Source organism: Schistocerca serialis, chromosome 2, assembly GCF_023864345.2.
Source record: "Schistocerca serialis cubense isolate TAMUIC-IGC-003099 chromosome 2, iqSchSeri2.2, whole genome shotgun sequence".
Lineage (NCBI taxonomy): Eukaryota > Metazoa > Arthropoda > Insecta > Orthoptera > Acrididae > Schistocerca > Schistocerca serialis.
In genome coordinates this window covers 844,416,359-844,433,838 of record NC_064639.1, presented here as the reverse complement: position 1 = coordinate 844,433,838, position 17,480 = coordinate 844,416,359, and the positions used below count along the sequence as shown (strand labels likewise).

At 46.1% G+C, this 17,480-nt stretch overlaps 1 protein-coding gene across 1 annotated transcript in view; it reads right to left on the bottom strand.

Annotated features, from left to right (window-relative positions):
* The window catches only part of LOC126456455 (uncharacterized), a 478,332-nt gene that overhangs the window by 320,217 nt on the left and 140,635 nt on the right, over positions 1 to 17,480 (bottom strand). The window contains exon 12 of the mRNA XM_050092205.1: positions 13,046 to 13,237. Within this exon, the coding sequence (XP_049948162.1) occupies positions 13,046 to 13,237 (192 nt within the window). The remainder of the gene's footprint in view (positions 1 to 13,045; positions 13,238 to 17,480) is intronic.

The following is a 17,480-nucleotide window of genomic DNA, read 5'->3' as shown; positions in this document are numbered from 1 at the left end:
CACGGTACATCCAAACCGTCATCGAACCCATCGTTCTACCATTCCTAGACCGGCAAGGGAACTTGCTGTTCCAACAGGACAATGCACGTCCGCATGTATCCCGTGCCACCCAACGTGCTCTAGAAGGTGTACGTCAACTACCCTGGCCAGCAAGATCTCCGGATCTGTCCCCCATTGAGCATGTTTGGGACTGGATGAAACGTCGTCTCACGCGGTCTGCACGTCCAGCACGAACGCTGGTCCAACTGAGGCGCCAGGTGGAAATGGCATGGCAAGCCGTTCCACAGGACTACATCCAGCATCTCTACGATCGTCTCCATGGGAGAATAGCAGCCTGCATTGCTGCGAAAGGTGGATATACACTGTACTAGTGCCGACATTGTGCATGCTCTGTTGCCTGTGTCTATGTGCCTGTGGTTCTGTCAGTGTGATCATGTGATGTATCTGACCCCAGGAATGTGTCAATAAAGTTTCCCCTTCCTGGGACAATGAATTCATGGTGTTCTTATTTCAATTTCCAGGAGTGTATTATCTACCATGAAATTTTTCTGTTATGTAGAAACAGTTGCCAAAGACGTGTGAGTTTAATTTAATGTATACTTAATTTTTATTAAAAGTTTCATATCACCAGCGACATATTTAATAAAAAATTTAAAATGTTGCTGCATATTTCAGTTCTATATGCACAAATTGTTTAAGTGCGCTAGATTTTTTCTTTAATCATTACATTTGTGAATGTTATTGGTTATTTTTTTGAATTGTGATTGACCGTTGATAACAAGCTTCGTAAGGAAGTAAGTGTATTGTGAGACTGTTGTCAACATGAACAGTTGTCTAAAGTGATGTGATTCAAATGTGACAGTTTCATAGGCTGTTATCGGCAGTATTTTAGAAGTCACTGCACTGCAAGGTCTGATTCTCTGGTACAGATATGAAAAAACTGGATGCTTCATGTTGTTTTTGTGCAATGTGCATATTGTTTATTTATTTCCCCCGCGCACTATTGTTAAGGTGGACATAAAAATGACGCAGAAAAGAACTGAATATACTGTCAACTATGCAATTTCAGTGAACACATAGCTATTTCGTAATATTCAAGAAAATCTCATTAACTTCTCTTACAGTTGACAGATCTCCATTAGATTGATTATAATATCTTGGGTCATCATACAGATGTACCCTTTCACTTCTGCAAGGCAAAATCATTTTTTATGAACGAAGAAATATATATACAGAGTGATTATAATTAAATTTAAACTTTCAAAAGTCTGTAAAATAACATAACTGGTCAGAATGACGTCAAACTGCAACATAATATTAACAGAGAAGGGGAAAACTTATGGGAGAAGAAAAAGAAATAGTGTGAAAATTGATCAACAGTTGACGCTGTATGTAACAGAATACGTAAATGAAAATACCAGTCATGAGCACGACCCATTGAAGTTGCTATAAACACACCCGGTACACGGCTTTTCCTCCTTTTGCGTCTGCGACGTTCGCCATGACTGTCGGAATGCAGGATCGCGCTCTGCTTGTAAAGCTGTATTACAAGAATGATGACTGTGCACACGTCGCTCTGCAGAAGCTCCGGACACTGAAGGGTCTGAAAAAAGCAGTTGGACCGATGTCTGCCTTGGATCTGGAGAAAATGATTCGGAAATTCGAAAAGACAGGTTCTTTTGATGTGCAACCTGGTAGAGGGAGGAAACGAATTAATTCGACGTCAGAGGAAGCAGTGGTCACGGCAGTGCAGCAGGGGACGAGTGGTGGTGTGCAAACGTGCAGTCCACGGACAGCTGCCCAAACACTGGACAGACGAAGCCCACTTCCATCTGACAGGATATGTCAATACACAGAATTGTCGAATATTGGCAACGGAAAATCCACACCCAAATCAACCAATACCAATTCATCCTGAAAAGGTCACTGTGTGGAGCGGGTTTACGGCATCATTTATCATCGGGCCATATTTTTTCGAAGAGACATGTTCTTCCGTTTCTGTTGCCTGTACCGTCACTGGTAAGCGCCATGAGTGTCTTTTGCGCAACCACGTCATTCCAGCTCTCCAACAGCGTGGATGTGTGGATGAGATCATTTTTATGCAAGATGGCGCACCTCCGCACATTGCAAATCCAGTTAAGCAGCTGCTGAAGCGCCGTTTCGGAATTGCTAGAATTATCAAGCGCCATTTCCCTACAACCTGGCCGTCCCGACCACGTGATCTTGATCTGTGACTTCTGGCTGTGGGGCTATCTGAAAGATGTTGTGTTCAGTGTTCCGACTGCAAACTTAACTGAGTTGAAGACACGCAATGCACAACACATTCTAAACGTGACCTCGGAAACGCTTCGAGCAGTTGTGGAACATGCTGTTTCTCGATTTCAACTTGTTGCAGAAAACAGTGTATAGCATATTAAACATGTTTTACGACATTCACACGGAAATTAATAATCTGATTTGATTTCGATTGACGCTTTTTATGCGGTTTTTGGCCTTAGAACAATTAAAAACCGACTTGATATGACCTTGCCATGGTGGATGTGCTTACGTAACTAGCAGTATCACACCTGTACACTCATGCACACTGAGTAGTACAGTTTGTTTAACGTCAAACGTACACCTTAGGCATTGTTGTATGATTCATTTGGCATTTGTAGTCGACCACTATTAAATTATGATGCTTACAGCGCCATCTATTGCTACATTTTGTAACTATTTATTTTTCTTCTGCCATACGTTTTCCCCCTTCTCCGATAACATTCCGTTGCAATTTGATGTCATTCTGACCGGTGGCGTTATTTCTGCAGCGATTTGAAAGTTTGACTTTAATTATAATGTGTATATATATATATATATATATATATATATATATATATATATATATATATATATGCCCCGCATCGTTCCCATATCCTCTGTTAAAGAGTATAATGATTACAATTCCTATACAGAAAGAACAAATTTCTAGTCGTGTATTTGAAATACCACAACCCCATACCCATTTCAGCTTTTCAGCAGATTAATTATGTTAATAATTTCTTTGGAATGAGATTGTATACCTAAAATTTGACTGTATGTATGTGGCATGGCTTTCTCCAAGTATTCCACAGCTTAATACCGAATATGACGTACAAACTAAAAACGAAGGATGTGTGTAATGTCATGCGAACCGTAAGTCTGAAATCCTATATGGATTCCCCACCACCCTACGTGAGCTGGAACAACACTGATGTGTGGTTCAGCAAGGTATTATTGCTTGCCAAATAGTGTGGTGCTCAGCTGTTAATGGAATTTTAAGCCTGGGACGACGTAGATATGGTCTACTTGCTGCATACGTTAGCCGAAAACGTTCGAGGATAGTGCTGTTGTCGCCCGGTAAATCTGAGTACGGCGTAAGAAACACACATGAGCACCCGTAGATGACTACGGTGACTTGTCGTGGCATGGAATCCACGACACACTGGATGCGTTGGGAAGGTACTGTGATGGACGACCACTCGGTCCATGCCTGCAGCTCATGGAGGATAGACAGAGCCTTGTCCACGGCGGGAACGTATCTGCAGATACCTGTACTTCTACACTCCGCCAGCCACCCTACGGTGTGTAGTGAGGGTACCTTTGTTTCCATTATCTTTTCCTCTCTTCCCCGTTCTACTTCCGAATGGCGCATGGGAAGCATGACGGTAAACCTCTATTTTAGGTCCAATTCCTTCGTGTTGTAGAATGCCTTCACGTGACGTCCCACATAGGATCAATGACATGCAGTTGCTGGGAACTAGGTGATCACACAAGCAATATCGGATGTTCCTCAAAACATGCTAGGGCCTGCAACAATTTGGGAACGCTGGATCGTGCATTCTCTTGCTGAATGTACTTGTCGACTGCAAGATACTTTAGGCGAAAGCATTAAATACGAATGCACTTGACTTAACGGCAAAACATTGTCTCCTACGTCGAGAGACGAAGACAGACCTGTCAGGGAGCCTACCTCACCTCCTGTAAGCATTCCCCCACACGGGAATACCGCCACCATTTGGGTGAGCACTGCACTGTCAGTAAGTTGGATTCATCGGTTTTAGAGGAACAGGTATCCCTCCATTGTTGTGCACCAAAGCGATTTGCCAGTCCAAACAATCTATTTTCATACTCTGCGCAGCAAATAAATTACTTGATATGGCTGGGAAAAATTATGACAAGTTCCTTGGCTAATGCAGGGGCCAGAGAAGCAGGTCAAAACAGATTGCTAGACAGGAGTTACTCCAGGGCTACCTGCCGATCGTCTGGGTGGTTACCTCATATCTACAAGTGGAGGGGCCAGGAGCGCAAATAATTTCGATGCAGCAGAAACGCAAAGATACCTTGGTCTAGATGGCCTGGTTACTTCACACCAGAGCCGCAGACTTGGTGTGGCCTACATGACCACACCCAATGTAGTAGCAAAATGAGTGTTTACCAAGACAGTACAATCAACCCTCATGTTTAGTCAAAAGAATTCCAGTCAGGCAGCTACTGTCAGCAAGGGGTAGTCTACGCCAGTCTTCGGATAGACTTGGTTCTATTAGCAGCCACCAAGAGACTTGGCCTTCACTTTGGGCCCACTGGTGGCTCTAAGTCCAATGCCACGGACTTAGCACCTTCCAGCTAGTGGGCCACCTTTGGGCCTACTTCCAGCTGTTACTAGGCTTCTGCTCTGGAGGGCAGCTGATGGAGACCGAGAAGATGCTGCCATCCAAACACCTATGCTTCTGCATGCATACTGTCGCTGTACACCTCTCAAGGGCGGCCACTGCTGCTGAGGGCTGTCTTCTTCTACAAGGGCCATGGTGGGGTTCCGCACATTTCGGTGGATCCTGCTCTGAGCTGCTAAACTGCATTCAGACTGCACATTCACTGCCATACATCCCCCGAGTCAATGTTTCAGCTGAGCCGCTGGCGCCAAAACAGGCCGCGGGCTGCCTGCTGCAAGAGCGCCTCCCCCACTCGCTGTCTTCACCGCACGCACCCAGGAGGGCGTTCCCATTACAGACCGTCACTAATAGTGTTGTAGTTTATTTTTCACTAAAATGTATGACAACTAATGATGTTTCTCTGAACAATAGTCGATCGTCATCCTGCCGACAACCCACTGCCTTATCTTTGCCTCTGTGAAGGTAGTAATACATCCAGGGCCAATTTTGCTCATACAAAAGTGGAGATCACCCACGCCAGTCTCTGTGTACTGTGACGTTTGGTGAGCCGAGATAAGCCTAATTCGTAATGGCTTCTACAGTACATCCCATACTGCAAATATGTTCGGAAAATTGGTATGGTAGTTCATCTGTGCTTGTAACCCAGCATTAAATAGTTGCATGATTTGCTACATTGGTCTTTCTTCCACTGATACAATCAACTATGTTGTTGCCCGAAGCAGAAGGCTCCGATAGTTCACTGCAGACCAAATTAAAGGATCATTGGTTTGAAAGCTCGTAATTGACTCCCATCGCGTCGCATAAATTTGAAATTTGGAGCAAAGGTGCCTTGACTATCGTCTGTAATGGTACTTAAGTGTGGAACCCTGCGAAGTCACCCTCAGGCTCGACGACGCTTCATACAGCAAAATGTTGACATACGCGAGGAAAAGGCAAGAGCTCAGAAGTTCTTATGAGATGTAAGGTCAATTAATTATGTTACATTGACACCGAATTTCACCACAAATATGCTCAATAGTACTGTAGACGCGCAACACGATGGCAAGGTCGTCACACACTTTCGCACCCATATTTCACCCCCCCCCCTTTTTTACGTCTGTGCGATGGAGATCACAGGTTGTCTTTTAGCTGGCCGAGAAAAAGATTTCAGACTCACCGCCGCTCCGATTCGACACGAAATGGCCTTAGGGCTTGGCATAAGGAGCGTCAATGAACCCCCTCTTCACTCGGGGCTCAAATGTACCACACATTTTGCAGTCTAAAGCGACAGTACGCAGTGCGATACGCGACAGGGTGATGTTCATGACAAGCTTTGACACTGCTGACACCCCCAGATGGTTAAAACTTACTCTAAGGACCTCATGGGCCAGCAAACCTGATAGACAAACTGCCTATTCACTTCTCTCTCTCTTTGGCTGACGTTCGTTTGATGATTTTTCTGAGGCTTCGTCAGCACAAAAGGCTGGCATTGACAAAGTTTCTCCCACCATTGCTTGTGGTGGAACGGAGTCGAGCTCATTGCCACAGATTACTTATACCTGGCACATCAACATCCAAGGGCTTTTCTGTGGTCATTTCCAGTGCCGTTCTCCTCTTGCTACCTGAAAAGGTAGTTCGCTACAGCACGGGCACCCAGGATCACGGAGGTCATCATTGCTAATACCGAAGCCGCCACTCAGACTATTCCTTGTGGAAGAGCTGAGGGAATACGCACTGAAACAGCCGGGATACTGCACCAAGCAAAACCACCAGCTTTCAGACTGAAGAAAGAAATGGTACAAGCTATCAAGAGTACTAACACTGACAAGAACATATTGGTTCTGCCTGCCGATAAGGGTAATGCGACTGTCGTAATGAAGACCGAAGATTATGAGCAAAATATCCTGGTCCTATTAGATTCGACGTGCCGAACACTAAGAGCAGATCCGACGCAGCGGATCACACGAAATGCGAATCGGTTAATGAAGGCGTCATCTCCCTCGTCGGACATACACAGGAACCTCCGCAACACAGAAACACTACTACCTCGGTTGTATCAATTACCAAATATCTATTAGAATAATGTTCCATTAAGACTGATTGTTAGCGCTCCTGGCTCACCGACGTATACACTCCTGGAAATTGAAAAAAGAACACCGTGAATTCATTGTCCCAGGAAGGGGAAACTTTATTGACACATTCCTGGGGTCAGATACATCACATGATCACACTGACAGAACCACAGGCACATAGACACAGGCAACAGAGCATGCACAATGTCGGCACTAGTACAGTGTATATCCACCTTTCGCAGCAATGAGGCTGCTATTCTCCCATGGAGACGATCGTAGAGATGCTGGATGTAGTCCTGTGGAACGGCTTGCCATGCCATTTCCACCTGGCGCCTCAGTTGGACCAGCATTCGTGCTGGACGTGCAGACCGCGTGAGACGACGCGTCATCCAGTCCCAAACATGCTCAATGGGGGACAGATCCGGAGATCTTGCTGGCCAGGGTAGTTGACTTACACCTTCTAGAGCATGTTGGGTGGCACGGGATACATGCGGACGTGCATTGTCCTGTTGGAACAACAAGTTCCCTTGCCGGTCTAGGAATGGTAGAACGATGGGTTCGATGACGGTTTGGATGTACCGTGCACTATTCAGTGTCCCCTCGACGATCACCAGTGGTGTACGGCCAGTGTAGGAGATCGCTCCCCACACCATGATGCCGGGTGTTGGCCCTGTGTGCCTCGGTCGTATGCAGTCCTGATTGTGGCACTCACCTGCACGGCGCCAAACACGCATACGACCATCATTGGCACCAAGGCAGAAGCGACTCTCATCGCTGAAGACGACACGTCTCCATTCGTCCCTCCATTCACGCCTGTCGCGACACCACTGGAGGCGGGCTGCACGATGTTGGGGCGTGAGCGGAAGACGGCCTAACGGTGTGCGGGACCGTAGCCCAGCTTCATGGAGACGGTTGCGAATGGTTCTCGCCGATACCCCAGGAGCAACAGTGTCCCTAATTTGCTGGGAAGTGGCGGTGCGGTCCCCTACGGCACTGCGTAGGATCCTACGGTCTTGGCGTGCATCCGTGCGTCGCTGCGGTCCGGTCCCAGGTCGACGGGCACGTGCACCTTCCGCCGACCACTGGCGACAACATCGATGTACTGTGGAGACCTCACGCCCCACGTGTTGAGCAATTCGGCGGTACGTCCACCCGGCCTCCCGCATGCCCACTATACGCCCTCGCTCAAAGTCCGTCAACTGCACATACGGTTCACGTCCACGCTGTCGCGGCATGCTACCAGTGTTAAAGACTGCGATGGAGCTCCGTATGCCACGGCAAACTGGCTGACACTGACGGCGGCGGTGCACAAATGCTGGTGTGTCCGCTGTGCCGTGCGTGTGATCATAGCTTGTACAGCCCTCTCGCAGTGTCCGGAGCAAGTATGGTGGGTCTGACACACCGGTGTCAATGTGTTCTTTTTTCCATTTCCAGGAGTGTATATACCGGCAAAACACTTGGTCGCTCTTATCCAGCCGCACGTGAGAAAGACTGACACATGCATAAAGGACTCAGGACATTTCACTCAGAAGCTGAGGAAACTAAAACTTAGACCAAACGACATCCTGGTCAGCTCTGATGATATTTCTCTGTTCACCAAAGAGCCATTCAGCGACTCTCTAAAGCACATCGGCTTCATTTTGCTGCGAGACATCACCAAGATCTTTCATTAATGTCTCACCGCGAGCTATTTTACTTGGAATGATAACTTCTACGAACAGCTGGAAAACGTCACCATGGGTAGTCCTCCTAGTCCAGTGGTGGCCAACTTCTTCATGGAACATTTCAAAGCACAGGCAATGGGCTTGACACCTTGTAAACGTAAGGTGTTGTTCAGATACGTCGATGATACCTTTATTGTATGGAGCCAGGTGAGAAACAGCTCGGTGACTTCCTAAGACATTTGAACAGCCTCCATGCCAACATAAAATTTACCACCAAAGTTGAAAAGGACAAACGGCTACGCTTTCTAGATTTGCTGGTGACAACGGATGGTGAAAACCTGGGACACAGCGTGTATCGAAAACCAACACATACGGACCGATAGCCGCACAAACTGGCAAGTCACCACCCCAGCCAGGAATTTTGTTAACAAGTGGCAAAGAAAGATCACAAATAATATTGTAAACCCCACTGAACATGATCTCACCCGTTTGGAGCGCAGTTTGACCACAATTCTTGCTCGGGTGTACAGGATGAAACCACTAGGGATCGTTCAAAAACCATTTGACGAAATTTGAACGCCATCAGTAGCAGCAGAGGGTGCTCATGCTTTTTCAGCCCTGTTTCGCACTCTCCTGTGGCGTGTTCACAGAGAGGTGCGACATTGTCACGTATGTGAATAAAACGGCTGAGGTTTCTTCTAAGACCCCCATTTCGGCCTTTATTAAGCACTTTAAAAGTGTAGCTGAACACAGACGAGCCGTGACGAAGTACTAAGCGCTTGCAGACAGGCAATGCCTTTGACACCCCACCGTACCCAATCCGGTTGGCCTACGAACAAGCGCAGGGGGGGCAACGTAGCCTGTCTGCAGGTCCCCACGACTCTCGTCAAATATTCTGCCGGTACAGATACATTTTTAAGGCGCTCAAGAAAAGTGGGTGGGTGGAACCATAGATGTTGCAGAACTGGATGGTCTTACAGAGGCTTCGCCATTTTAATCACGCATGCGTCAATGTCGCACCCCTTTGTGATCAAAATCGTGTGGGGCATCAATCACGAAATGTGTGGGAATCTACGCCCCAGGGGAAGGGGTGGTTTCATCGCTGCCCTTTATGCCACCCACTCAGGCCTTTTCTTGTCGATTCTGGATGCGGTATGTTTGAAATGTTTACCTTGGAGATCCATAAGAAAACCAGCTGCTTTCAATACTGGACGTCGCAGTTCGTTTCTCCATCGCTGATGTATCAGAAGAAAGGGCGAACTGTAGGTGAGAGGGTTAGTGGGGACCTTCCCATCTCGTGACAGGTGAGCGGTGGCATTGAGCATAATTGTGGTGAAATTCGATGCCGATGCGAAATCATTAATCCGCCTTACACCTCACATGAACTTTTGAGCTCTGGCCTTTTTTTTAGCGTGTATTGACACCTTGCCGTTTGAAGCGTGGCCGAACACAAGGGCGGTATCGCAGGGCGCCAAGCTTTTGCAGCATTATAGAGAAAGGCTGTAGGCACCGTTGAGCCAAATTTCAAACTTACACTTTGCAGTGGGAGACAATTAATGGTTTTCCCAAATGTGAACCATTAATTGTACTGCGCAGTTTACGTTATTGCAGAACCACACTCTTGAGACAGGAACACATGAAAAACTTTGCACGCCCTCGGTACCGTTGTAGTCACTGCGTCTTGCAGACACCATCTGGCCCACTAATATCTGCGGAACGGCGGGATATCGTACTTTCTCACCATTCAATGGATTTAAAATTAGATTGTGGTAACTCTAGAATTTGTAATGTGGCTCATTCAGCCTCACTTCTGGTTTTGTTTTAGTGTACGCTACGTAGTTTCTCACACTGCTGTCAGTCTATCACCTGAGAAGAATTTGCGGGATCTGGTAGTTTTTAATCGCTGCACAAGGCTCCCCGCTGGGAAAATGAGTGTGCTGGAATGCGCGAACTTTGAGTAGAACAGCCGTGCCGCCTGTCTGAAACTCATCCGGATTGGAGGCAGCTGATTGACTCTCGGAAAGTCGACAGAACGCGAGTCTAACAGCAGATACAGTGCGAGACAAAGCGCTCCCGTCTGTAGGCCCTGTCAGGTTTCTGCGTCGCGTTCCCTCAAACCACTGCGGCACACTGAGAATGGGCGCCACAGTGTGAGCTACCATGTGACTTCCAAATACGGTGGCAGCTTAGTGTGTGCACGTTCAGGAAAAAGTAGAATTCCCGAAGCCAACTGCCCGGGAAAAAATACACCAGTATGGAGCGCCTTATCAGTACGATGCCTTACGTCATCTCTAACTGGATTTTAAAGGAGTATATAATGGAATTATAAGCATACCCCTCGATAGTATGCAATAAGCCATAACACTTCCGAAATGAATAACCGATTTTTTTTTTTATTTTTTCAACTGTACATTATGCGATAAAAGTATCTGGGCTACCCGATGCAATGCTAAATTGATCATTTCATGAAGGAATGACCCGCCAGCGTAAAAGGAGGCGGTGAGTATTGTGTTGCCAGTAGAGGAGCAGTAAAAGCGTGTAGGTGGGTCAGAAAAGCTCAGTGAATTTGAACAAGTTGTTGGATGTCACCTGATCCATAAGGGACTTTTCAACCCTTCTAAAGCCGCCCTCGTCCAATGGTGGCGATGTGACTGTGACAGGGACGCTATGGAGCAGCCAAACGAAAACCAGGTAGGCCCATGTGCTGAAGCTCCCAGACCGTCGAGTATTGCGGAAGCTGTTGCAGAAAATAGCATGAAATCAATGAAAGAAATCGCTCTTGAGATTCAAAGTGCTACCAGAAGTCCAGACAGCACATTTCATTTGTGCGAGTAATTAAAAAGAATGGAGTGCAGTGGTCGAAGAGCTCCTCATAAGCCATACATTTATTCAATTAATAAGAAAAAACCCTTGAGGTGGTGTAAGAGAGACGCTATTGGATAGTTGATGACTAGAAACAAGTTTGGAGTGATGAATCAAGCTATATCCTGTGTCAGTCCGATGGAAATGTTTAGATTTGGCGTGGCGAATGCCTCGAGAACATCACCTGCTGTCATGTGTAGTGTCAACAGTGAAGTATGGAAGAGTTGGTGCTACTAAATGGGGTGCTTTATTGTGGTAAGGGACAGGTGCCCTTCATGTGCTTAAGAAAATTCTATTTGCGGAAAGTTGTGAACACAGTTAATAGGATTGTGTACCACATAGAATAGAGGAATATTTCGGAGGTGATGACTGACTGTATGAACATGAGATGGAATCGTTTCGTCTGTGCGACAATGGTTAGTTGGCAACAACATTCCTGAAATGGATTAAGCTGCCTAGAGCCGCGATCTGAACTCAATGGTAGACCTTTAAAAGGAGTTAGAACGTCGACTACACTCTACGCCCCAGTGCCCAACAACACTACCTTCTCGGATTTCGGCTCTCGAGGAGGAATGGGCTGCCATTCCTCGACGGACATCCAGACACAGCACTGATAGTGTCCCCAGCAGAGCTTAAGTCGTCAGGAGGCTGAAGTGTGGTACGCATATTAATGTCCACTAGTAGGTGTCCGGATACTTTTGATCACATAGCGTATCTACATTCTCATTATTCACGTCAACTATTTACTATTAGATTTATATTATTGTGTTGAAATTTAAGAAAAATGTTATACAGCATGGTATATTACCCGTTATACGATAGACATTAACAATCATGAATGTATTCTTGGAGTCTTTCGCAGCGGCATATCTGAATAAAATCTTTTCGGTTTTCAAGCCGTGTCAGTTCCAATAAAATTCTCGAGCTTTCGATGGCCATTTGCGCCATCGTCGTCAGGAGGAAAACCACTGGCTGCGGCCCTGTCACGGTTTTCCCCTTATGTACCCACTATTGCGACCTCTGGCACCAATCAGAGAATGCCGAAACGACACATGCGCGGAAGCTGATTAGGCAGCTCATAGCAGCTCCGGTCCACACGGGACCGAGTGACGTCAGGTGGCGCGAGGGGCCAACGAGACACACGGGCCCTAAAACCTACTTGTGGCGTCACTCTAGTCGATTTGTCAAGCGCATTCGCGAACGCTCGGCTACGTGCAGGACCCATGCGAAATCAATATTTGATTGAAAAAATAAACACTTAAGGTCTTCATTTTGTCGTGTGTTGTCGACAACTTGCATGCATTTAAATACACGGCCAAGAATTGTGAAACCCGTTTGAAATAGTTGCTCGATTCCCAGCGGAGACTGCTGCTGGCAATGGTCAGATCTGCAGTGTCACGTGCTGTGACGTACGCGCCGCGTGCTATCTTTCTCGTGGGCCTCGTTCCTTCGGCGGACCGGAGCTGCTATGAGCTACCCAACTCACCCTCTGCGCATGTTTCGTTGCAGCCTTCTCTGGTTGGTGCCAGAGGCTGCAGTAATGGCTATATAAGCGGAAAACCGAGTCAGTCCCGGTAGTCAGTGGTTTTATTCCTGACGACGACAGCGGAGGTGGCCCTCGAAAGGTCGAGTATTTTATTCGAACTGACGTGGCCTAGAAACTGAGAAAATTTCATTCGATGTACATTGTGAGTCACTCCCCGTTGAGGTGCCGCGAGAGCAGCAGCACTGTGTCCTAATGAATGCGTGAGCGTACCGTACAGCGTGTTGCGGGCCGTACCTGGGTGACGTCGGAGAGGTCGAGCTCCTCGTCGAGGGCGTCGGTGTCCATGGAGGAGCGTTGCTGGTGCTGCAGCAGCAGCAGGTGCTTCCGCCGGGAAGACGGCGTCATCGCCAAGCTGCCGGGGCTGCCCGGCACCGCCCCACACTCTGTGTCCAGGCCCAGGCCGCCCCCCTCGCCTGCCTGCAGTACCTGCAAACGTCGAGTGCCACAGCGTGTTAAACGGTTTTGCTTCTTCTGTGTGCTACGTTGAGCTCTGGTCGTCAAAGCACCACATAGGAACCCAAATCGTAAATACTAATGCTAGGATCATACTGTGAACAGAGGTCCGAGCATATGCAATGGGGTCTCAGATACGTGAGTAGCTTGAAGACGTTTTAAATAATACAACTCAAAGCCAGAGTGTTCACCGGATACAAGGGTACCGTTTGAAATGCCCCACAGAAGTGTGATAGGAGCTCTGTCGTTCTCTATATACACTACTGGCCATTAAATTGCTACACCAATAAGAAATGCAGATGATAAACGGGTATTCATTGGACACATATGTTATACTAGAACTGAGATGTGATTACATTTTCACGCAGTTAAGGTGCATAGATCCTGAGAAATCAGTACCCACAACAACCACCTCTGCCCGTAATAACGGCCTTGATACGCCTGGGCATTGAGTCAAACAGAGCTTGGATGGCGTGTACAGGTACAGCTGCCCATGCAGCTTCAACACGATACCACAGTTCATCAAGAGTAATGACTGGCGTATTGTGACGAGCCAGTTGCTCGGCCACCATTGACCAGACGTTTTCAATTGGTGACAGATCTGGAGAATGTGCTGGCCAGGGCAGCAGTCGAACATTTTCTATATCCAGAAAGCCCTAACCAGGACGTACACCATGCGGTCGTGCATTATCCTTCTGAAACGTAGGGTTTCGAATCAAGGGTAGAGCCACGGGTCGTAACACATCTGAAATGTAATGTCCACTGTTCAAAGTGCCGTCAATGCGAACAAGAGGTGACCGGGACGTGTAACCAGTGGCACCCCATACCATGACGCCGGGTGATACGCCAGTATGGCGATGACGAATACACGCTTCCAATGTGCTTTCACCGCGATGTCGCCAAACACGGATGCGACCATCATGATACTCTAAACCAAACCTGGATTCATCCGAAAAAATGACGTTATGCCATTCGTGCACCCAGGTTCGTCGTTGAGTACACCATCGCAGGCGCTCCTGTCTGTGATGCAGCGTCAAGGGTAACCGCAGCCATAGTCTCCGAGCTGATAGTCCATGCTGCTGCAAACGTCGTCGAACTGTTCGTGCACATGGTTGTTGTCTTGCGAACGTCCCCATTTGTTGACTCAGGGATCGAGACGTGACCGCACGATCCGTTACAACCATGCGGATAAGATGCCTGTCATCTCGACTGCTAGTGATACGAGGCCGTCCTGGGATCCAGCACGGCGTTCCGTATTACCCTCCTGAACCCACCGATTCCATATTCTGCTAACAGTCATTGTGTCTCGACCAACGCGAGCGGCAATGTCGCGATACGATAAACAAGCAGCTGTCAGAACAAGTGGGGTTTATAAAATTACGTGCCGTGTCAGTCTTGCTACATTGGACAGACGGGGAGGTCAGTCTGCACCAGGCTTAAAGAACACCACAGAAGCTGGAGATTGAGGAAGCCTGATTCAGCCTTTGCAGAACATTGCCTGAACAATAACCACAAATACACAATAGATGTACACGTCCTACACACAGAGGAAAAGGGGGCCAAACTCAACCAATTAAAAATTTTAGAAATTAAAAGAAAGACGTGTACATCCCCGCACCTATTATTAAATGAGCAAACCCAATTCAATAATTCACCTCTTTTAGATGAGATCACAACTCCAGGATAGACGCAAAACTTTCGGACCAGCCCATCGTAGTTAAAACGCTCTTGGTGATGCATAACTTAAGTCTGGTCATTGTAGTGTAATTGCTGAATGTGTAATAATGTATGTAATTTGTTAAAAAATAGTCATTAACGTAATTATAGATTAAGCTACGGATCGATACCTTAAGAAGTTGAGATGATTATCTTTGCCAGCCGGCCGAAGTGGCCGTGCGGTTAAAGGCGCTGCAGTCTGGAACCGCGAGACCGCTACGGTCGCAGGTTCGAATCCTGCCTCGGGCATGGATGTTTGTGATGTCCTTAGGCTAGTTAGGTTTAACTAGTTCTAAGTTCTAGGGGACTAACGACCTCAGCAGTTGAGTCCCATAGTGCTCAGAGCCATTTGAACCATTTTTTTTTTATCTTTGCCCTGTTATCATGTTTTGTAACACCAATATCGATTGTAATTAGGTTATACTATGCAACTGTGTCAGAGAGAAAGTTGAAGTTTATAATATATTTATTGTTGTAGCTAAAGGATATTTAAAAATAATGGAATTCTATAATACATGTCTGCTCATAAAAGAGAAATTGTATTTTGAATGCTGGTTCACGCTTAGGGAATTTGTATCGTGTAGTATAAAAGATGTAGGGAACCGCCTCAACTACGGAAGTGGCTTGGCGCACGGTAAAAGGTGGTTTTGGCGGTCGATCTGGGCGGCTACTGAGGGAGCACGCTACGCAGTCAGTGGCTAGCCGTTGTACGGTTAACATTGAGGGTGCCAAGTGAGGCATTTGGAAGCTAATATATGTTGAAAACTTGCCACGGATATGGATTCGGCTGTCGGATGGTGCTCCTGACATTATGGAATGGCTCTAAAATGAGGAAATTACGTCGCCAAGAAGAATTGGTAGAGAATATTCAAGTTCAAGAGCGTGGGACCAGTTAGCCGCCACACTGCTTGCCACTACTATTGCGCCATTGCTCCGCCAACTACAGGAACACAGATATGTATAATAACATGGACCAGTACATTTGTGTGAGTGTTTTTCTCAATAATAATTCAAGTGCTATGAACCTGTGTTTGAACCCCGACGTTATCCTAGTCATGAAGCGATGCAGGATCCTATCCCAAGTGTGCAGAAATCCGAGCATCCTGTTTCTAACCAAATGATAATTTGGTTTTGGTTTAAATGTACAAAAGATCAGTGTCAGAGTGTGTAAGAGTTAATGTAAAACTACCTGCTTCACAGGTGATGAAAAAGGCACATAACTTGAGCTTATAATTACCATGAACTACTTTCAACAGCGTTTGGGTAATTTGCAATTTGTTTATAAAATAATCAGAGTTTGCCTGTAGAAAAAGTAACAGTTTATGGGTCCCCACAGTAATCTTTCCTCAAATTAAAAGATAATTTGGAATTTCATTGACATTAAAAGAAATCTGTCACATTCTAATAATGAGAGTATTAAAAATGTCTACGTATGATAATTTAATTTCATTTGTGGTATGTATATGTTAGCTAAATCATGACTCATTTCATACCCAACTTTGGTCCAGTGTGTGCTGTGGCAACATCTCACGGCAGAGTTGTTTAATGATTGCTATAGTAAGTATTATTATCATGTGTAAAGTACCTGTGTCTTCCTGTGATTACTGATTTTTGCAAATGATAACTACTGCTATCCACTACTTAATTCGCCCTGTACTCGTGAGTATCCAGTGCATTATTAAAAGAGAGAATTAATGAAAATTACTTATGCAAAATCATATTTAAAATTTTTTGAATATAATATTTCAAATTATTATGCCTAATTAGGCTAGCGGCCGTTTGTTGTTTCATTCACATGAGCTTCATTACTTGTATCCTCTCCAAAGTAAAGCTTGTTAAGTCTTTGTATTAATTGCCACTTATACGAAATTAATGTTCGATATCCTCTGTCCATTAGGTAATCACACGGTCAATTGCAAAAATCCTCCCAGAGGGTAACACTAGTCTGTGAATATAGCGTTATATGGCTCAAATGGCTCTGAGTGCTATGGGAACTTTTGAGGTCATCAGTCCCTTAGAACTTAGAACTACTTAAACCTAACTAAGCTAAGGACGTCACACACATACATGCCCGAGGCAGGATTCGAACCTGCGACCGTACCGGTCGCGCGGTTCCAGACTGTAGCGCCTAGAACTGCTCGGCCACTCCGACCGGCTATAGCGTTGTACGTGGCGCAAATTCGCGGGCCAGTGTTAAAGTTTATCTGTGCGTTATCGTCTTTGAGAATCAGTAATGTACTTGAAAATGGGCTTATAACCCGAAACCTAGGTTGTGCAATAATATCAATAATAAAATTGTGAAACAATGCCAAAAACAGTGTCTTTTTAGTTAATTTATAATGTTTCACCAAGAACCCACAGTTGATTCAATTATAATGGAATCAGCACGTCAGGTTGGTAGTAGGGAATGTGAATGCTTGACTGCGTTTTATTTGAAGTACGAGATATATCAGAAAGAATCATTGGATTTGGCACATTTATATTTCTGGAACTAATAAAC